The following is a 22550-nucleotide window of genomic DNA, read 5'->3' as shown; positions in this document are numbered from 1 at the left end:
AACAGGTGAGTTCCGAGTAAACATTTCCTTCAAAAATGTTACTCCCCTGACGAATAAATAACGAATAAATTACTTCACCCCAACACGAGCAATTTAACTTCCCATGCCAGGTGTACGACATTTTTACTCCCTTGTCCCCTGTTAGTCTTGGTGGTGGAAGGGGTGGAAGGAGGGTAGCGCGACATTCGTGTGCGCGAGATCACTTATTGGCATTATCCCTTCGCCCGCATCCCATTTTTGCGTACGAGATTTTTACTGGAAGTAAAAAAAATGGGGAGTAAAAATTTCGTGGAGGGAGTAATTTTTTCGTGCCTTGGGGAGTTCTTTTCTCGTACGAAAAGTGTACTCGGAGTAAGAATTTCGTACGAAATATTTACTCCGGAGTAAATTTTTCGTGGAGTAAAAATTTCGTGTTACACCGGGCCGGACACGGGTCGTCTTTGTGTGCAGATTCTGGGACGGTATGCATGTCCCACCCCGTGTCACCACTGTGTCGCGTAAATTACCTTGGTCATTCTGACTAAAGTGCAGGTGGCTAAATACACCAACACACGCACTTACCTGGGTAGCGCGACTCTGTTGCTGCTAGCGTTCCACTGGAAATAAGCGACCCTAATTTTCATACGATGTGACAATTATTACATCGATGAAAATAAAAAAAGAAAGAAATCCCATACATCTAACCTCAGCCGTAAAAAAAAATTTCCTTGACCTAACCACAGAAATAGGAGAATGTGGATGAACATATTAGACTGTAAGTACTCTTTTAAAATACAATAATTACGCTTTCCAGTGTGCATGTATGTGCAGTGAGAAATTGGTGCTCTCGAATGTGTATGGTCGGTAAAAATAATTAATTAAAGCAGATAAAGAGACGTCTTAGTGAATGACGAGTGTATTCAGAGGATCAGGATGTCGGTTAAGATCATGTCAGACAATGGACACATTTGCTAACGCTGAACTCAGACCTGTGTGTCTCAGGTTCACGCAACGGGCAATAACATTTTGATCAATTACAGTGCCTTAAGCTTGCTAACAGCGACATTGTGATCAATTGTTTTCTTCTTTTTATTTTACGTTATAAAACAAGGAAGAAAGCACAAGGCCGTAAAAAATCTATACCCGCTCAATTTCAAACTTAGCGCAATTATTTGATACCAAATTCGCTGTAGTCGTTTAATCCTTTTGAAGCACAGTATCAGAACGAGGACGCGTTTGGGTTGTATTCAATGTGCGTGTTCAAAACATTCCGAGAGGTTGAACACAAATATTGAAAAGGACGTGTATAAACCTGACATAAATATGTAGCTCGTGAAAAGAAAAAAAACTGTTCCCAATATGATCAAGACAATAACCGATCATGTCTTCCTTAACTGCGCCCCAAGTTTGTTTGTTTATTTGTTTGTTTGTTTGTTTGTTTGCTTAACGCCCAGCCGACCACGAAGGGCCATATCAGGGCGGTGCTGCTTTGACATATAACGTGCGCCACACACAAGACAGAAGTCGCAGCACAGGCTTCATGTCTCACCCAGTCACATTATTCTGACACCGGACCAACCAGTCCTAGCACTAACCCCATAATGCCAGACGCCAGGCGGAGCAGCCACTAGATTGCCAATTTTAAAGTCTTAGGTATGACCCGGCCGGGGTTCGAACCCACGACCTCCCGATCACGGGGCGGACGCCTTACCACTAGGCCAACCGTGCCGGTCGCCCCAAGTTGACTTTGCTAATAATTCGCGAAGTCCTTTGACCAATGATACAGTGCCAAAGCTTCGTGCAGCGAGCTTCGTGGAGTAGTCTTCGCGAAGCCGACTTTGCCCAATTCTTCTTCTTCTCCGTTCATGGGCTGAAACTCCCACGTTCACTCATGTTTTTGCATGAGTGGGTTTTGACGTGTATGACCGTTTTTACCCCGCCATTCAGGCAGCATACGCCGATTTCGGGGGAAGCATGCTGGGTATTTTCGTGTTTCTATAACCCACCGAACTCTGACATGGATTACAGGATCTTTTCCGTGCGCACTTCGTCTTGTGCTTGCGTGTATACACGAAGGGGGATAAGGCACTAGCAGGTCTGCACATACGTTGACCTGGGAGATCGGAAACATCTCCACCCTTAACCCACCAGGCGGCCGCGGCCGTGATTCGAACTCACGACCTTCCGATTAAGAGGCCGACGTCTTACTACCCCGCCACTGCGTCCGTCACTTCGCCCAATTGATATCTGGCTTCAAGTAAAAGTAAACTGGTGGCAAACAAAATACCTAAAAAAGGTATGTATGTAACTAAAGGGAATGTTCACCTCGTGATAACAACGTGCCCAATATCACCGAAAAATCAATATTTGTCCGATAGAATAAGAAAAATCGCAAAGAAAATACTGAAAACCGATATGAATGTTTACCTAGCGAGAAAAAAAATTGCTAAATACTATCGGCATGACAATACATCCGTAACGTAGAAGAAAACAGTGGCAACAAAAATACTGAAAAGATGTGTATGTAGCTGAAGGGAGTGTTTACTTCGTGTAAATAACGTTGGACACTATCATCTACAAGACAATATCCGTAAAATGGAAGTAGAAAAAGAAAAATGGGCAAGAAAATACCGACAACGATGTTTTTACGCATCTGACGTGAATGTTTACCTCTTGAGAGGTCAATGCCAAAAACTATCGGCAAGACAATAATAATCTGTAAAAGTAAATGAAGAAAAAACGCAAAGAAAACGCATAAAAAGATGTTTAAATGCAAATACAGAGAATGTTTACCTCGTGAAATTGACTTTGCCCAGCGTTATCAGCTGTCTTTCAGCTTCAAAGAAGGAGAAAACAATCGGAAGACAAGACAGCAACATAAAAGCCGTTAATTACGAAAGCGAGTCCCTTTAGCAGTCGTTAATACGTAAATGGCACAGTCTCTCCCATGTAAGATAGTCGGGTCACCATCTCATATCTGCTCCGGCTTTCGCATGGAATACAGTATAGAGACGTAGAGGTTACATGCCGAGTCTCAGTGATTATTAAAAATAATGGTCGAAGTTAGCGGATCATGAAAAATGCGAGCTTCAGCGAGCTTTTTCATGACCGCGAACTGAGACCATTATTTGTAATAATCACTGAGACGAGGTATGTAACCTCTTTATTCCTCCTTTCTTCAGTTATTCAAAGAAAAGAGGAGTTTTTGTGCGAAAGTTTGATCGAATCCTATCACTCAACCAGTCTACCTGCGCAGGCGATTGAATAATGCGCGGTAGTATAGTTCAGGGAAAATCATTCAATTCTGTTAACACTTCTTGTCAGTTTCCCTGTTTGGGACTAAATTCAAGTACACAGTTATGGTATTATTCTGCTGTGGTGATAAAAGCATATAGTGTGTATTCTGTTCATGTTTTGGTATCGCTTAGGATATGTTCTTTCTTCGAATGGGACTAGCAGACGAACTTTTGCACCCGTGTTCCAACGTTAAAAACTGTATGAAGTTCAGTTTTCTGGGGCAAAATAGTGTATGAAACCGCTGTATGTTCTTTAAATTGATTAAATGTGTGCATGTGGTTGCGTGTGATCTGTTTATAAAATGAAATATTGTCGAAAACTAACCGTCGGAATGCAGTTTTCTGTCCAAGCAACTCAGTTCAGAAAATGTGAAAGGGGAACTACTCTTGTCGCTAGACAGAGTACGAGAGTTACTTGCCTTGGGAGTTTGCTTGCACTCATAAGAGATCTAAAGCGAGTTTCTCTGCACTGATCGTTAGATTTGGATTTAAAAAAACAACCAAACTCATGGATTTTATATGGAGATTAATGTGTTCAAGTCTGTAATTGCTAGTTTAAATGCAGTATGTTTGTATCGTTTGGTCTAGAGATGTATATTTCGTACATTAGAGCGTTCGGAACTTTTCAATCGCTAAAGTAGTTCCCTCAAAGTCTAGCTCATCAACCTGTGAGCTATCGAGGATTCAGGCCCGTTGTTGGGTAAGTGATTTTGGTTGTTGGGTAAGTTACCGAAAAATAACTAGCCCTACACGTTTACAGAGAGAAAGAAGCAGAGGGGAGAATAAATCCTGCTTGCTAGCGCGCGAGCCGAGAAAAGGTTCCCTCTTTATCCTCACTGCGCTGGCTGCAAAACCCCTCCGCGCGGAGGCGTTTTCAGACACAAGGTGAATAGGGGCATCCTTTCACCTGGACGCTTTCTAAATATCAACAACGTGGCTGTATAATGTGCAACATAGGAACCATTTGCTGACATGGTTCAGCGGATCAACATTGGTGTCACTTGCGCAATCGATGCAACAAAACAATCTAAGTGTGTACAGAAGGCAGCCAGGTTGTTGTTTGGGCATGTCTTCAATCTGGAGGGGGCTCCTGTACCGTGTACAAGCCTGGACACGTCTGTGGTCTTTAACGTGATCGCTTGCATGTTGAAGATAAAAATAGAAAGAGAGAGAGAGTGGGTTGTATGGGTGTTTTCTTGTACTAATCAATGGCTTGATTTTGACAATATTCAGACAAAAGACATTCGTGCAATGCAAATTAATAAGGCGAAGAGAGAGAGAGAGAGAGAGAGAGAGAGAGAGAGAGAGAGAGAGAGAGAGAGAGAGAGAGAGAGAGAGAGAGAGAGAGAGAGAGAGAGAGAGAGAGAGAGGGGGGGGGTTGTATGGGTGTTTTATTGTACTAATCAATGGATTGATTTTGACAATTTTCAGACAAATGACATTCGTGCATACAATCGAAATAAGTAAGGATGTGATTGTTAGAGCATAAAACATACACAATGCAAATAAATAAGGTAAAGAGAGAGGGAGAGAGAGAGAGAGAGAGAGAGAGAGAGAGAGAGAGAGAGAGAGAGAGAGAGAGAGAGAGAGAGAGAGAGAGAGAGAACATGACAGCAACATGGAAGCTGATAATCGCGAAACCTAGTCCTTTGAGCACTCGCCCGTCTTGCTTTTAAGACAAAGTCGTGTTTTATGGTTCTGTTAAGAACCCCAAAGTGGAAGCTGTGAGATCACCGACAGATGGAGACTTGACTTGGCTTTGACCCTTTCCGTTATGGATTTTGTGTCGTGTTTTGTATCAGATCGCTTGCAAAGGAAGACCACGCACTCTTCTCTTGAAGGCTTTGTCCTACCCAGAGGAGGTATTTGCTTTTGTGTAAATAATAGATCGCTCCGAATTTTATGATATAGTTGCATCATCTTTCCGCTTTGGTCTCACCCCCCCCCCCCCCCCATCCCCTCTCAAAAAAGGGGAGGGGGTAAAATCCTTTAAAGGGACGTTTTTTTTCCGTATAAACGTTTCGGCTCATTATCCTCAATCTGGTCAGGCGTTGACTTGGGTTTATAGATCTAGCTGGACTGTATCCTTGGTAAATAGATCTGACCAGGCTTTTACATGGGTTGATAGGTCTGGCTAGACTTTTACATTGGTAAATAGAACTTGCCATGCTTTTACACGAGTAAATATATCTGACCAGGCTTTTACACGTGTAAAATCCAGGCTTTACATGGGACAAGACCATCTTCCCACCTGGACAATACCAAATCAACATCTGGAGGCTTTTCGTGTAGGATGGGGATATCTTGATGGCTTTTTAAGAAATACATTCATTCAAAAATTCCAATTCAGCAAAGAAAGTGTCCAGTCTTTTGACTTTTGGTATGTGTCGTATTGGAGGCATAGTCATATCCCTTCCAAAGGCATGGCTAAAATTTGGGATGGTTAACCAAATTATGTTTTTACGTGAGAAGGAATGTTCCTTTAGAAGCTGTTTACTTCAACGTTCAAGAAGTAACTTCTTTTTTTCTGTCATCAGATCGAACCCACTTACGAATTTGCGTGCAGCTTCATTAAACTGAGATATCTCCATCTCGTAAAAACCTTAGGGTTGCATCGGTGTGTTTTTCAAGCAAATGTTCTCGTAATTGCTTTGCACTTTGACAACAGATCGAACCAAACTTTATCAGTTGCGTGCAACGCAATTCCATTCCACCTCCCGAAAATAAAAACCTTAGGCCTGGCGTTCACCTATGTAACGCCAGCAGGTCAGACGACGCACTGCAGATTATAGGGGTGATTCTTTTTTTTTCCCAGCCCGCTACACGTTGCGTGAAAAGAAAACAGGCCAAGTACTCGTCATAATCCCTATTGCAGCACGCAGCGCCGCTGACTCTGCGCAGATATATTTTGCCCCTTAGGGATGTGTGTGTCTTTGTTTCAAGTAACTTTTCTTAGAATTGCGTATGTCGCACACTTCCCTGATTAAAAAGGGTATCGCGTAGCTTCTTGAACTAATTACTCTTGTTTGAGCTTCCCACGTAACTTGGACACAACCCGTCCGATTTATATTCAACCTTCTTTTCTATATGTATTTCTAAGAAGTTAATTGAAAAGCGTAACAAAAATGTGTTCTAACAAAAAGTAAAAACTAAAACTTTTTTTTAACAAAAACGTTCTGCTCCGGTTAGGCAGACAGCGCATAGCACAAACTTAACTTGTCTATGCTTGGAGAGGCAAATATGCATTCTTCGTTTATCTCGTTAAACCTCTTTGTGAATCCCTATAAAATTCGACCAGGGTTTCATGTTTAAAGATCTGTAGCTTGGTTTTGTTTTCGTCTTAAAATGAATATTAATTTCGTAACTGACACCTTTTTGAACTTGCAAAATTACTCGGGAACCAGAAAACGCTGTTAGTTTTTGACATGTGTTTTACTGTATGGATCAACGAATCCGAAAACCCTGGCCAGATCTGATCTACCAGAAAGTATCATTGAAACAATGAAAGTGTTCTTGATTTTATGAGAAAAAGTATGATCATTGCTGTTCTCGGTTTATCCTACAAAAAGACGGAGGCTCTGCGATCATCCTTCCTGATGACGCAGTCTTGGTGAGCTGGAGGGCAATGCACTATGCAGGGTTCAAGACATCCTATCTAGAAATAGAATTAGTTGGGCCTTACGGGGAAAGAACCCCCTGTCAGAAAGCCTTTGCCCTGTCACGCGTGCGCTTGCGTTAGGTGTGTGTGTGTGTGTGTGTGTGTGTGTGTGTGTGTGTGTGTGTGTGTCAGTGTGCGTGTGCGGTGTGTGTGTGTGTGACTTTTTCTTGTTGCATCACTCTCTGTCTCTGTGTGTCTGTGTCTCTATCTCTCTCATTCTCACTCTCACTCTCTCTATTTGTCTCCCTACCTCAAAAAAGCAATCGTTACCTCTTCCAAATCAAGAGAGCAGTACTTGAATCGAATTGGCTTGTGTTCTAAGTAATATCTGGTAAATTATAGGATATCGTCTTCGATGAATCTAAACTTTAAATGGTAAATAAATGGTGTAACTTTATTTTTCTAGCTTAGGTTGTACGTGTCCCTTGTAAAACTTTGCGCAGCGTTATAATGGAAAGGACAGTTCGCATGGTAATGAGGAGGATGTACGAGCGTACAGTCAGGGAAGGAACTATTCCAATGCCCTTAGCTTGCTCTTGCTACGTTTATATGCGTTTTGTTACCCATCATTCCCAGACACGCAAAAGGGAGCTCCGACATGACAGAGTGGTAAAAGGATGGTTAACTAGTGTTGCGAAAATCATGTCTTTCCGGAGTCAAAGGAGAAATCGAAATTCGTCTTCCCTCCCTACCTCCTCTCCTTCCGCATTCCACTCCCGATCCCCCCACTCCACTCCCTCCCCCACTCCACTCCCTCCTCTCCGTCTCTGCGTGAAGACGTGTTTATGTGTAAATATACATGCTTTTTAGTTTGTATAATGCAATGCGATTTGGTTGTATAATGCTAATTATTTTGTATAACGCTATTTAGTTTGTATTAGATAATAAAGCCAGCTTGCGACTCTGAAAAAGTGAAATTGTATATGTAAAAAAAATACTCGTCAGGTATTCTTTGAGGTGGTGTTAGTGGGCAGTATGTCGTTATCCAGAGGTGGTCAGCAGGGCAGATTTGACTTGTACAATCACATAAAAACAACAGACAAAGAAGGAATCAACTCTTTGTCTGGTTTTGATCGTGACACTTTGACTTTGCCTTCTATTGCAATTATTCAGATCCTTAATTGTTGAAAACATATCCAGTGTGTGTCGTGCATCCGTACAACGTGCAGCAGTTGAAACATCTTTTAATTCACCAATATATCAAACTTGTAATTCGAGAAACTGCTACGATTTAAAACAAAATTGAGTGTACACAGTGTGTAACTCGAAAAACAAACTGCTTTCAAAATGCTAAATCTGTACATTAAGAATCGTTATACTAGTCAATCTGTCACAATATTGTTTGTTCGATTTTCGTTTTTGTGTGGGATATAATTTTAGCAATATAGTACTGCATGTCTGTAACATTTCTGCAGACGCGTACAGAAAATAGCTCAGTGATCGCGTTGTTGAATCTTCTCTCTCTTTTACGATCAGCGGCCGCCTGTGTTCGATAAAAAAAAAAATAACACACATGGCCGTTAAAACCCCAGTCACACATAGACGCCGCTTCTTCTACGATGGAAAAGTGTCCGAGAGCGTGGCCCATCGTGGGCCAAACGTGGGAGGATCTCCATGAGCGTGGTTTGGTCGGGGTGGGATCTGCTACATCGGGAAGCTGCGCGCTCTTCCTGCACATAACAAGCGTAGCCCGGTCGTGGGGCAGTACAGTCGTAATCTAGTGGTTCTTTTTAAATTTGTCATGTGCTAGATTTTGTCGGCTATTTAATAACTTTGTTCAGATCGGAGTGATCGGCATGGTCTTCGTAAGGACGTAGAGCCGTGTGACGGGGGGCCTAAACGAATGCCCTCGTGCCGTGGCCCGTCGTTGTTTATAACGTACCGCCAAAATTCGTTTACTGTTTGTCATCATCGGAATAATCCATGTCTAAACATAAAATGTTTTTACACCCTGTTCTGGCCAAAACTGTGTGTTTCGCTCCAAAAGATCGATATACATAACGCGAGGGGATGGAGCAGGGGGAAGGGGGGGGGGGGGAAGTTTTGGTGATGGGGATGATACACAGTTTAGGCCCGGGCATGGTGAAAAAAGACCATCGTTTTTTGTGATTATACACATTTCGCCAGACATTTCGCGGAAATCCAAGCCTCGCCGTCCGCACAACACTCGGGTTGTCGTCATCAAAATCCGTGTCTTATAGCTGAGATTGCTATTTGTCACCCTGTCCTGGACCTAACTGTGTATGTTCAACCCAAAAGATCGATAAACATAACGCGCGCGGCTGCATTCCCTAAGGGGCACTGAAATGTTCGGATCGATACCGGAATTGAAATTCTGAGAAGGGACAGAAAAAGGGGTGAAGGTCGCTCGAGGGGACATGGCGTATGGTGGTGGTGGTGGAGTAGGGGAGGATAGAGGGGATGATGAGTTGGGTAACCCGTGTAGGGGGAGGGGGGGTATGTGTTAGAGAGGGGTGGACAAGCTGTTTCCGGAATGCAACAAGATTAGAAAATGATGAGCTGTGCTGAGAAATGTGTCATGTTTTCTCTGGGGATTTTGTGTGAAACATATGTTAGGTCTCAGGGGTTTTGTTATGCTATTTGTCAGGGTTTGTTGAACAAGACCGTATCAATGAAAATACTTGACATTAGTTTAGTTTTTTCTGTTTGTTTGACGATTGATATTTCCTAACCTTTTTGTTTGAAAATGCTATATATTATGTCTGTTTACTAGTGTAAGCCTTCTCCTTCTCCGAAATGGACTAATAGTTCAGTTGGTAGAGCACGAGACTGGCGATCTTTGGTTCGTGGGTTCGAATCCAGACTGTGACGGACACAGGTCAACTTTATGTGCAGATTTAAATACGGTATATATGTCCCACTCTCGTGTCAGCACTGTTTAAGAAACCTCGATTATTCTGCCTGGAGTGCTGGGGGTTAATTACATTTCTGGGTAGCGCGACTCTTGCTGTTTCTCGCTTTCCACTGGGAGGGAGCCACCCAAATACCCTAACAATGGGGCAATAAAATAGTAAAACAATATATTTGGGCATGCACGGGATTGGGTACACGTTTTCGTTAAACCCTCGTCACTTTGTTTATTTATTTACAACAACAGCAACAACAACAAGATTTCGTGTTACTGTTATCTATGTTCTCACAGTTTAAAGGATAGAATTTAAACCAGTGTTTTCTATAGTGGTGCAAAACGAAGATGGTTCCAAATAGCGTCGGTCAAGCTGTTCATGTACCACTGTAGGTTTCCAGTAATGTGGATTTGCTCAAATGGTAAAGGAATTTGTAGTGTATGGTCGGCATTATTGATAACTTTGCTGTTTGTTTATTATTGCTTTTTGTCTCGAGCATCAAAGGGGTCACGCGAGACCGAGCAAGCATTGATCATATTCTCAGGGTTTCTTTTCTCGCGGTTTACTCTTTTAAATCAGTTTTTATTGCTTTGTATCAAGGTTAGATACAGAAGGTTGCAGAAGAATATTTATGAAGTAAAACAAACCCACTGATGCAGGCTATCCTGGGGTACTGATGAGATGTTTTATAAACCTCTTGCTTAATTTAATCTCATTTTGAAATCTCATGGTTAAAAATACGCGCTGAGAATTCCTTTAGTCGTTCCACATCAAGCCATGTCACCACTCGTGTCCCGGTGTACACACAAGTCCATCACTCCTCATTAGCAAACACAAATACTAACAATCACAAAATATACCAACATGAGGGGGACAACTATCCACCTAAAGTCAAAACACAAACTAAACAGCCTCGTTTGCATACCCCAACAAATAAAAAGCACAAACATAAAACAAAGTATCGGCCCCAAACAAAAAAACAGATCAAATTCCGATGCTCTCTAATGCTTCTTCCGCCTCCCAGCAGACATCCGGGCACTGTCGCCCAGGGCGAAGAGAATGGATGCGAGACCCAGAGAAACGCCATCTATTTTCAGCCATATTGGACGAGTTCTTTATTCCACTCCTGACGCATTCCTCACGTTGCTGTCCTAATATATGTTTTCTTGGAAGGGGAGAGGGGATAACGAGAAAGAGTTTTACTGAGGTGATTTGAAATTCAAAAGTGACAATGGCTTCCGGGAACAAAGGAAGAAGAGGGATTCGGGTCAAAAAGTGAGATGCTTCGAAAATGGGAGAGGGAAGGAAGGCAGGAGATCTGAGTTTTCAAGTCGATGCTAAATGGGGACTAAATCGTCGGAACTGTTTATATGGCAGACTTTTCGCCGAAGTGGTCTCAGCAACTTCTGAGCGACTTCCAACCAGTTACAGTTGGTTGGAAATTGGCAGTAAATTGGTCACGTGAACAGCACTTCAAATGAGGTAACGTTCACAAATGACAAGGGTTTCCGGAAATGGAGGTAGATGGGGGTTAGGGTTAAAGCGAAATGCTGTGGAAGGGATGTCGGGTACGTGTGGGGGGGAAGGCGTTGAAAAGGTTGGAGGAAGAGGATGACGTGGCAAAAAAGTGGGACAGTTTTAGAATGACGATATATGATGTTGTGAGGGCATGAGATCTTCCAAAAAGAAAATGCAGTTGTTTTTATTGTTTTTGTTTTGTCTTGATTTTGAAGGCAAAATCTTGTGTAATCCTTTGTGTAGATTCCTCCTTGCACGAACTGTACTAGAAAAGTCCGTTTTATACACAAAAGAGGTTGGATCTGCGACATGGAGAAAAGCGATTTATTTTCAGCTATGTTGCTCGACTTTTGCTCCCATTCCTGAAGCATTCCCCCACATCTCTTGCTGGCCCCTAGTCTGTTCACTGCCGGGTTCCTCTCGATAACAATTGACAGTCGAATGGGGTGCATTTCACAAGTGACATGGGTTTCCGGGAATGAATGGATCCGGGGGGGGGGGGGGGGGTGCTGGAAGATGGAGCGGTAGAAAGAAAAGGGGACGAAATGTGTGACAAAGGGAAAAGGCTGAAATGAAACTGTGGTGCTGGCACATGGCAGCTAGGGCATCTTCGGGCGGATAACTTAACTGTTTCTGTGAATGAGTTTGTTTCTTTGCTTGTTTTACCTCGTGTTTTATTAGTTTGTTATATCTGGGTAACTGCTGTACTTCATTGTTCAAACATTACTTGTGTATGGTTTAGGGGTGGGGTGAGAAGATAACGGGAGCGATACGGGGAAGGTGTTGAAATTTGGGTGTTGAGAGGACAAAATAATAACCTTCGTCTGGAACGTTCTATTTTGGTTGGTTTGTTATTGAGTTGTTTGTTTCTTTGATTTTTGGACTCGACGATTAGCAGTTTGACAGCTATTCCAGGCATGTATGGACGACTGCATCAATTGATTGTTCTACAAGTTGAACCCCCATTTTAAGACCCCCAGTTTAAGACTCCCTCTCTTTTAAGACGTCGTTTTCTCAGCTTGTCTGTTCATATCCTCTGTAAATATACCCCTACTTTAAGACTCCGTCGTTTTTAAGACCTGATTTTCTCAGATGTCTGCAGCTTGTTATAATCTTGCACAATAGGAATTAGGACAATCATATGTCGTGTGGATGGGGATGGAGACGAAAGTCCTAGCTGATTTTGCACCAGGGAGCAGTATCTGCAGAACGGTTGTGATGACTTCAGTGGCAAGCAAGTGAGCAAGGCAAAACCCAAGAAACTCGTCACAAGATGGGCGGGGCCTCTGGCTGGGGTGTGCTTTCACTAATTATGCACCTGGAAATGACAGCCCACTTCGTCAACATCACGGGCCAAAGAATCTAGACACAGCCATCGTCGAACGCTGAAGAAGAAGAAGAACTAATTATGCAGTACAACTGTAAGTACACAAGAGTATTGCTTTTGCCCGCCTCACCACGTGACCATGCACCCAGTGACACGTGCCTGTAGACAAAGCCAGCAGTTGCAAGCTGTAGACGATTTGGCCACGTACACATTGTACCAGAGCCGTCCATCCCAAACATCGTATTGTCCGTGCTCAAACAGTGTTTGCTTGCAGCCTGTACTGGTTAGGGCTATCGTGTCGTCGATATATTGTATGAGTCCGATAGTAAGGAATGCAGTTATTTTTATTTGGCGATTTGCTTGAGGCCGATTCTGCCTCGTGAAACAGTTCGCCTCACCGTCTCTGATCTGGTCAGGCGTTTACATGGGATCAGACCATCCCTCTGCTTGGTCACACACTCAAAATCAACACCCCGACTGCTTGTTCTGGTGGGTTGGGATTTTTTGATGAATCAATTTCCGAAAAAGGCACCAGTGCCTTTGACGAAATTAAATATGTGAAACAAAATGACCACTGTGCGCAAAGAGCACCCAGGCTGTTCATTTTTGATATGTGACCAAGTGAACGGATAGTCTTATCCCATGCAAAAGCCTGACACGATATGAGACGGCGAGGCAGAGTTGGCCTTTAGGTTTCGTAAACACCAACAACAATAACCGAGAAAAAAAAAGTCTGCTCTATCACTCGGAAAAAAATTAACCCGCTTACAGTATACTACAGAATTTCCCGGGAACAAAATCACACCATAACTTGTCTTGGCGCCCGAACACTGCAGATGCATTAGCTGCAGCGTGCGACTGGCTTTCCTGCAGCAGTGCATAATTGACCGCAATGACATTGTGCTTCCTTGACCACAGTAGGAAGAGATCAGCGCTGACTAGAGGTTCTTTTGCGTCTGACGTATCGTTTGCACTAGCAAGCAAAGGTCGAAATGCTTTTAAAGGGTATTCTTTGTGTCCCATCCTAGCCAGAAGGAGCAATGATGTCATGTTTCCGGGGGCTTTTTTCGTGCTTGGTTAAGTTCGCCTGCCCTTGTCTTTCATTTCTTTGGCTTTGAGGTTATTGTGGTGTCATGAATGAATCATGGATTGTTGGTTTGCGAGGCTGAACGTATATTATCTCTGACAGCGTCTTCTGTGGAGGAATGTGAATTCTGATTCGTCACAGGGTTCAGTGTGTAATCGTCACCTGTGTGTGAATCGTCACCAGTGTGTAATCGTCACCAGTGTGTGAATCGTCACCCTGTCTCTTTTCAAATTGAGAGTACCGAAAATAAAATAAGTTTTAAAGTAGAATGGATCATTCGTTATAATGACGGAGTGCTAAGTTAATGATGCGTGTGTTGTGGCGGTGGTAAAGGTGGTGTTTATTTCTTCTTCTTTTTTTCTGTCCTCTTTGTTGTCGAACAACGAAGAGGCAAAATATGTCGGATTGGGACGTATTGGTACACTGAAGAGTTTTGCAAGAAAACGTTTGGTCTGTAAAAATCTAAACGCTGCACACAGTTAGTAAATGTACCTCTCACAAGAGTACATTTTCTGGTAACGTAACTTCATTACACAGTTTGCTTTTGCCTGCGTATTGGGTTCTAGTGTACATAAATATAAACGTTGCAAGATAACTTCAAAGCAGCTTGCCCTTCTGGGCACTGTTTAGGATCAGGGTGATGTTTAGTAACCTGTGAAACTGTTTGAAGTGTGTCTTATGACGAAGTTGCTGCTCTACATGCCAACCGACAAAACGGGCAGTAAGTAAGTCAGTTGTAACGAAGTGTCTTTATAAACAGACTCGACGACAACATGGATGGATTCTGACTTTCTGACGTTCTCAAAATACGCAGGACGTTGAAGAATAACGTAACACTTTCTGTGTGGACACTATTTTTTTCTGAAATCGAAAAGGACAGAGACACAATCAACAACATACAAAGACGGGATGGCTTCAAGATGTGTGTGTCAGTGATCTCTGCAGTTCTCGTGTGTGACAAATGACGAATCTCACTGCTGAGTCTGCTTGTTCCTACCAACATGTAGAATAGCCCAAAGGATCAGAACTTGCAAACATGCAGCCTTTCAAGAGACTAGCAAGACAGCGATGTAAATCGTTTACGTATGGAGATGTTTCACTGGCAGTAAGTACTGTGTGTACCTTTTTATGTATGCTGTTTTCGCAAGTGTTCTTTGGGTGATCAAATCCTGGTTTTGAGCGAAAAGTATTTGATGTTAAATCAATGTGCATGTGTTGGAATTCATGCTTGTTTGTGTCCCGTGCTTGTGATTTGAGCCTGAAACGGTCGAAAACATGAAGCGTAAATAAAATATGGGGGACAGGATGAAATATGAGTTGCTGAGTGAGTGCAGGAGAAAGAGATGGATGGATATGTATGGATATATATGGATGCATGGATGTTTACGTGCATGTGTGAGTTGACTAATGAGTGAATTGACTAGTTGACGTCTTGATTTTTTACAAGATTTGTTAATGTTTCAATTGTGAACTTGTGTGCTCGATTTCTTGTGAAGAAGAGAGCGAGTGGTTTTGTTTCGGGCGATACAGACTATTGCTGTTTATTTGTGTAGACGACAATTCATGTTCAACCATGTTTACTGTACCAAATATTGTGTAAAATAACTGTAACACCATTTCGCTGAATGTTATTTTTCATGACGAGTTTTATGCGCACATTCTATATTTTGCATCTTTCTCGTCCCTTTTCTATCTATCTTTCTTTTTTTCTTGTCTTTCGTTCGTTCTTTCATTTCTTTCTTTCTTTCTTTCTTCTTTCTGTCTTTTGTTTTCTTTCTTTATTTATTTTCTTTCTGATTTTGTTCTTGCTTTCGTTCTGTCTGTTCTGTTATGTCTTTCCTTCTGACTTTGTTTCCATAGGTTTGCTATAAACAGCTGTTTTTCCTGACCTTTTTCCACTGTCTGTGATTTTTTCTTGTTCATTATTTTCTCGGTAAAAAGGATTGGTTTCAGACGTGTAACTTAATGCGCGAAGAATAAGGAGAAAACGTGATCGGAAAGGTCAATGAAACTTTAATGACATTCATTTGTAATCCGACCTTACATTAATTAGAGGTGGGGATTCATCTTTCTTTTTTCTATCTTTCTTTTGTTCCTTTCTTTTCTTTCTTCAGTTACTGTAGATGCGGGACTGGCGGCTGAACTTCTCAACAGTGGAAAATAATCCAATGGTTGTACTTGCCGGTTGTGTTTCAAGAGCACAATGAATGTTGTTGAGAAATTCAAGTTTTACGCCCTCACGCAAAGCCATTAGGGGCATGTTCCCGGGTTTTAACCCGACTTTAGATGAGATACACAAGTGTATGCGTGTTTAGGTGGTATCAGCCATCTGCACTTATGGCAGGGTGGGAGATGGATACCGTCTCTGGGTCTGCACATAAAGTTGACCCGTGTCCGTCCCGGCCCGGATTCGAACCAGCGATCTTTCGATCACATCACAAGTCCAGTGCTCTACTACCTGAGCTACCCGGGCCCCAATGAATGTTGTTTGATTCTGTGTTCTTTATCTGTGTTCGTACCTTTCCCAGTTCTGAACAGAACGTATACAATTTGAACTTGACTTGACTCACACCCCAGAAATGTTAATTCAACTTCTCACACACCAAATGACCTTTTTGTTTCTCTCTTTTGTTCCCAGGAGATCCAAGTAACGCGAGAACCACGTGCTGTCCAGCCTCGCTCTTCCTCTATCTCCACTCCCTCCCGGGGGAGTCTGCGCAGTGACCACACCACTGACGACACTTCCTCTATCAGCGCGCGCAGCGATGCCAGCGTCGACAGCCTCGTTTTCGAGGCAAATTTCGGTAAAATTAATCCTTTGTTGTGTCTGTTTGTCTGTGATCTGTGTTTCGGTCTATTTCCAATCGTTTTGCAACGGTAATTAACAACAAATCCTGCCAGAATCTACCCGTCTGCTTTTATTAGTTACTGAAAGAGATTTTTTTGTTTTCTAAATTCTGAATAGCAAATAAGGCGCATGACCTGAACAGAACTGAATCTGTTCTAAAGCTAGAATTTAATCCGGACAAATGGAGAAATCGGTCGCTGCTGTTAGTCTTTTAAGAATTAAATATCTATCGGTGGTGTCGTCTGACCATTAGCGCAGACTCCGTTTTATTCTTTGTATTCCAGCTAAGGTGATTCAGATAGTCTTATTGATGCTTGACTCTATTTCTGTTCTTATTTTGTTTCACACCGACATCAAAAGATAATAAGAAACAAGACATAAGATTTTATTTCAACCACGTGCATTACACAGGAATATATCTTGGTTTGAGTTCATTCAATACTAAGTACATTCAAACACAACAACTAACAGAACTGCATACACACACTCACTTACACCCACCCACCCACCCACCCACACACACACACACACACACACACACACACACACACACACACACACACACACACTACATTATACCGCGTATAATTTGGTCAATAATGTTGACCTGCTTGAGTTGGAAAAAAGTTTCTAGTGATTAGACTGATGCGAGATGAAAGAGCACGATGTGTATAAAGGTCGAAGAAAAACTACGAAAGGAGCTTGCAATCGTTAATTGTTTTTTTTAAGTGAACGGATATGTGTGTGTGTGTGTGGGGGGGGGTCATTGGAGGGTAGGCGGCTGGGTGTTTGGGATCAAAACAAAATCTCAAATGTGTCATAAACCTGTTTCACAAATAGACACGTAAGTGTTTGTGTGTTTGTCTGGGTGTCTCTCTGTCTGTTTTTCTGTATGTGTAGATTTTTCTGCGTGTGTGTTTGTATATATATTTGTGTGTCTGTGTCTGTGTGTGTGACAGTCTGTTTGACGAGCTAATTGCTTGTTTCTTTGATTTTTGAATGAGAGGAATTGCAACCATGTCTGCATTACGTCAGAATAATGTATCATAAATGGAAGAGACGAGCAAAGATTATACGAACTCATTTGTCTCACAGGTGCAATACGGCCCGACCTATATCCGAGGAAGGATATCGTTCTTCAACAAGCGTCTTTAGACGGAGGTCAAGGTCGCCTGCACACGCGCCTCAAGTATGACTTCCGCACGTCTGACCTTGTCGTTCATCTTATTGAAGGTCAGTGATGGAGAAAGTCGATATTTCATTGCTTATGCTTGTTTGCTCTTTTGTATGCTTGACTTGCTTGCTGTCATCGTGTGTGGAGGTTTTATCGGCAATCTCCCGATTTTGCAACGTCTTTGGTTCGTCTTTACATTGAATGAAGCTCAAAATGTTTGATTTACTTTCGCAAGGTTTAGTATCTCCGAAGGGTGTTTTTCGGGAGTTAGCCGCTTTTTTTCCCGTTCAGACGAAAGGGTTTGTCTGGCTTGTCAAATGCGGTTAAATGTGAAGGTCCTCGTCAAGTTACTTGCATTTCCGTGTAAACTCCCGTGTATTTTTCACCATCTATTGGTCCAGGGTTTAACATAGACATTAAACTAGGACTCTCACCCATACAGATGACTCGACAAGCGCATAGTAAGTTAAAATAATTAATCATGGGAATCGCTGTCGGGTTACTAATATCTATAATATAATAGTTGATAATAATAGTTAATAATCATTTGTCTCACAGGTGCAATACGGCCCGACCTATATCCTCGGAAGTTATTATTAGTTATTGTTATTATTATAAAATTATTATGAAATTATTATAAAAGTATTAGTCTTTGCTGGCTTACATCTGTCGCGGTTACTTAATTTTGTCATATAACTCTGGGTAATTCTTAGTCCACAAGCTCCTTTTTTGCAGAAGACTGCAACTAAAAATGGAAACTAGACTTGTCTTAGCAGTGGGTCGACGTACATAAGACTGCACTAATTAGTCATGGCTGATGCTCTCGGCTTGAGGATCTTTTGCTGCCTTCGATTTGTAGCGTTCACTCAATGTAGATTACTCAGTCTACGCATCTGCTAATCCTCACTCACATTTGGCCAAAGCTACAATCATTAATCATGGTGATTACTGCCAAGTTGGGGGTCTTTGCTGCCTTCGATTTGTGCCGTTTACTTCACGTAGATAAATAAGTCTACATATTTCCTAGTACTGATCCGCAATCAACTTTTGGTCAAGGATGCAATACATACACATTGGAAACTGGACTCTATAGGTAATCTTGAAAATCGCTGTCGGATTGATCTTCAATGGCTTTGGTTTGCGGTGTTTACATAATGTGAAGCCATCACACAAACATGAGTGCAAAGCTTTTGGTACACAAACTAAAAGTGTCATGCTCATGCCATTGTATTGTGACTTTCTCTGCCATTTAGGGGAATTAACTTGGCTATCTGGCACACTGTTCAGTTCAAAGAATTAATTCACATAGATCACGTGACTACCGTTAAAACTAGTGTTGAACAGTCGGCTCGACGTACACGTACAAGGCAAAAACATTAAGAATGGAAATCGCGGGCGGGTTGATCTTTGATGCCATCAGGGTTTGGAGTTTACTTAATACGGATAAGTAAATCTGTGAGTATTTGAATTTTCACAAGCGCATTTGGCCAACGCTTCAGTACAGACACAATCAAACTGTCAATAAAGTTGACAGTAAGCTCAAAAAACCTATATAAGGCTGCAATCATTATTAATGGAAATCGCTGTCGGGCTGGTCTTTGATACCTTCAAGTTGTGGCGTTTACCTCACGTAGTTGTATAAGTCTAGGTATTTAGTGGTCCGATAAAACCTTTTGGAAATAAGGACAAGGGTAAGATTTCATATTGTCTTGTGACTCTAACCTCATGGACATTCGGATTGCTTTCTCTCTTGGGAAAAGCGAGCTACCCTACAGTACGGCACTACCCTATTTTTATTTTACTGCATGCGAATATTCATGTTTCCAATTGCTCTAAGACTTTCGCTGTGAACTTGGGTTCTTTATCGTGCGCATGCGTGCACACGGGGCTGATTGGACACTGAGGAGAGTATGTACACATTACTGGGAAACAAATCCCTCGCCGAACGTGGGGATCGAACCCACGCCGATAGCGACAACTGGTTTTGAAGCCAGACTGCAAACTACTGAGCTATTTCCCCGCAAATCGATGCAATACCGAAACGATGAAAACGGAACTCATCTGAACCGTTGGCGCAAAACACGCATATAACCCTGAAATAATTAAACATGGAAATTGCAGTCAGGTTCGCCTCCAGTACCTTCGATTTGTAGCATACATTTGAGGTCGACAAAATCAGTGCAGGTAGTTGCAAGACCACAAGCATATTTGCTTAAGGCTGTGGTAATAAACCATCGAAGAAACGATCGGGTTGGGATCTTTTCTGCCTTTCTATGTGTGGTGTTTACTTAATGTAGATATATAAGCCTTAGTTATTGCTGTAGTGCTGGTCCTCAATCACCTGATAGTCACGCAAGGCTGCAATAAAGAAACAAGGGAAACTGAACTATACTGCTTAGTAATCATCAGAAATGATTGAAGTTAGTTCCCTTTAGTTTCTCAGCACGTGACTTGTGACTGCTGATCCCATCTCTGTGCATTTGTCATTATTATTTACGTAACATTTTAATTTGTGTTCAATCATTTCTGAATGATGTATGTTTGATTTAAGCAATATTTAAACATGGGAATTGCTGTATGGTTGAGATCTTTGCTGCGTTCGATTTGTTGCGTTTACTTAAACGTGGACATGTCGTAGTACTTGCGATTCTGAGAGCATCTTTGGTCATGGCTACACTAATTGATCACGGAAGTCAGTATCAGCTTGGCGTTTAAATACAATACTACTTTAGTATCTCAAAATGAAAAATTACATTGTGGCTGACAATAAACACATAACAAAGTTTTACTTAATCTCGACATATAAGTCTTATTAATTGCAAGTCCGGAAGCACCTTTGGTCAAGGCTGCAATAACTAATCATGGAAGTAGCTGTCAGGTTGGTCTTGAATGCCTTCGATTTGTGTCCGTTGATTAGCAGCTCCGTGTGTGTCCAAGGCAACGTCCAATCTATTCCTCACAATTTCCTCTCCTCTTTACATCATTTTAGCAACACTTTGACCGCAAGAATTATTATTATTATTATTATTATTATTATGAACATTTGTGCGCCTAATCTAAATATAGCCCTAGGCGCTTACAAAATATACAATACATAGTGAACATTATACGAAACACAAATTGATAAGGACCAAGACAGTCGGACTCATACACTCGCAGACAGACGCACAGCGAGAACGAGTCACTCCAATGCCTGTCAATTTAGCTACGACGGAAGCGAGACTAACTAGCGGAGATGATTAATCAGGAATTGCTCAGCTTGTAGTGATTGCTGACCTTTCAGAATGAGAGAGTTGGTGGGAGGGGAGGGGGGGGAGAAAGAGAAAGAGGGACAGAGAAAGAGAGGCAGACACTGACAGAGGGATGTTCTTCCCATCCACCGCAAGGACCTGGAATTGTTTTGTTTTTCTGTCCGGTTAATCAACCAGAAGGTTGCCAGGGTTCACAAAATAAAAGAAAATCGTAAACAAACGAGGCAGAGCGCTATTTAAAGATCTGACAAACAAAGGGAAAGAATTCGAAGCGCTCTAAATGCATACGACGTGTGTAATAGAGTAAGTGAGAGTTATTCGGAACCAGTCTCCTGGCTTCTGAGAGACTAACAAGCATTGACATGAACAAGCGACTTTCATCCTTTATAGTAGTACTTAAGGTGGCAGTTCTACCTAAAAAAAAATGACCAAACCTAGTGGGTTTTTTCCTTTTCAAATTATGATGGGGTTTGTAGATGCAAAAATGACCAATCTTTCACCTGCAGCAATTTGTTTTTGCCTGTGGTGCGTTTGCGATCAAATCGGGCCGTGTGCGTCTATAATAAAGGTACAGTGAATACCCCAGATTCGTCACATTCGCAAGAACGGTTAGACCAATAGAAGCCCTATAAATTAGAAAGAAATAAAAAGAAAAAAAGACATTCACTGAGCATCTCGTAATATACCCCACAGTTAAACCCTGCCCCCGCCTGTGTTTTTTTTGTGTGGGAGTCGTGTCTGTTGAAAAAAACAACACCTTTTTATCACACACACAAAACAAACAAACAAAAAACAGTCAAACAAAATCATCAACATCTCGTCTTCTTCCCCGCAGCTTAAGACCTGCCTCCACCGGAGTCCAAAGGTGCCTCCAGGCTGTGCATGTATCGGTATCGTATGTCATTAATATCTCGTCTTTTACCCAACAGCTTAAGACCTGCCTCCACCGAAGTCCTAAGGTGCCTTCAGGCTGTGCATGTATAGGTATCATATATCATTAACTAGTCGTCGTCTACCCCCCAGCTCAAGACCTGCCTCCACCGGAGTCCACAGGTGCCTCCAGGCTGTGCATGTATCGGTATTGTATGTCCTTAACATCTCGTCTTTTACCCCACAGCTCAAGTCCTACCTCCGCCGGAGTTCATAGGTACCTTGGCTGGGTTTATTTTTTTGTGAGAGTCGTGTCTGTGGAAGAACAACACGAATAAAAACACAAATAGTTACACAAAATCATCAACATCTTTTTGTCTATACCCTACAGCTCAAGACCTGCCTCCACCGGAGTCCATAGGTGCCTTCAGCGACCCCTACGTGCGGATCTCTCTGGTACCCGGGGTGGACGAACGCGTGCGACAATCGTCCGTGAAGAGGCGCACCACCAACCCCTACTATAACGAGTACTTCAAGTTCCCAGTGGCCTACGAGCAGCTGCGCGAGAAGCTGCTGGTGTTCCACATGTACGACTACGACAAGTTCTCCCGCCACAGCGCCATCGGGGAGGTGGAGATCGACCTCAGCAAGGTGGACGTCAGCAACAGCGTGGAG

General features: G+C 42.3%; 1 protein-coding gene across 1 annotated transcript in view; it reads left to right on the top strand.

Moving 5' to 3' along the window:
* The window catches only part of LOC138961147 (synaptotagmin-5-like), a 51078-nt gene that overhangs the window by 16150 nt on the left and 12378 nt on the right, over window positions 1–22550 (top strand). The window contains exons 3-5 of the mRNA XM_070332745.1: window positions 16371–16536; window positions 17676–17813; window positions 22267–22550. The exon at window positions 22267–22550 is cut by the window's right edge and continues 30 nt beyond it. Of these exons, the coding sequence (XP_070188846.1) occupies window positions 16371–16536; window positions 17676–17813; window positions 22267–22550 (588 nt within the window). The remainder of the gene's footprint in view (window positions 1–16370; window positions 16537–17675; window positions 17814–22266) is intronic.

Source organism: Littorina saxatilis, linkage group LG3 (assembly GCF_037325665.1).
Source record: "Littorina saxatilis isolate snail1 linkage group LG3, US_GU_Lsax_2.0, whole genome shotgun sequence".
Lineage (NCBI taxonomy): Eukaryota > Metazoa > Mollusca > Gastropoda > Littorinimorpha > Littorinidae > Littorina > Littorina saxatilis.
The sequence above is the reverse complement of the archived record's forward strand: the minus strand, read 5'-3'. Positions and strand labels throughout refer to the sequence as shown.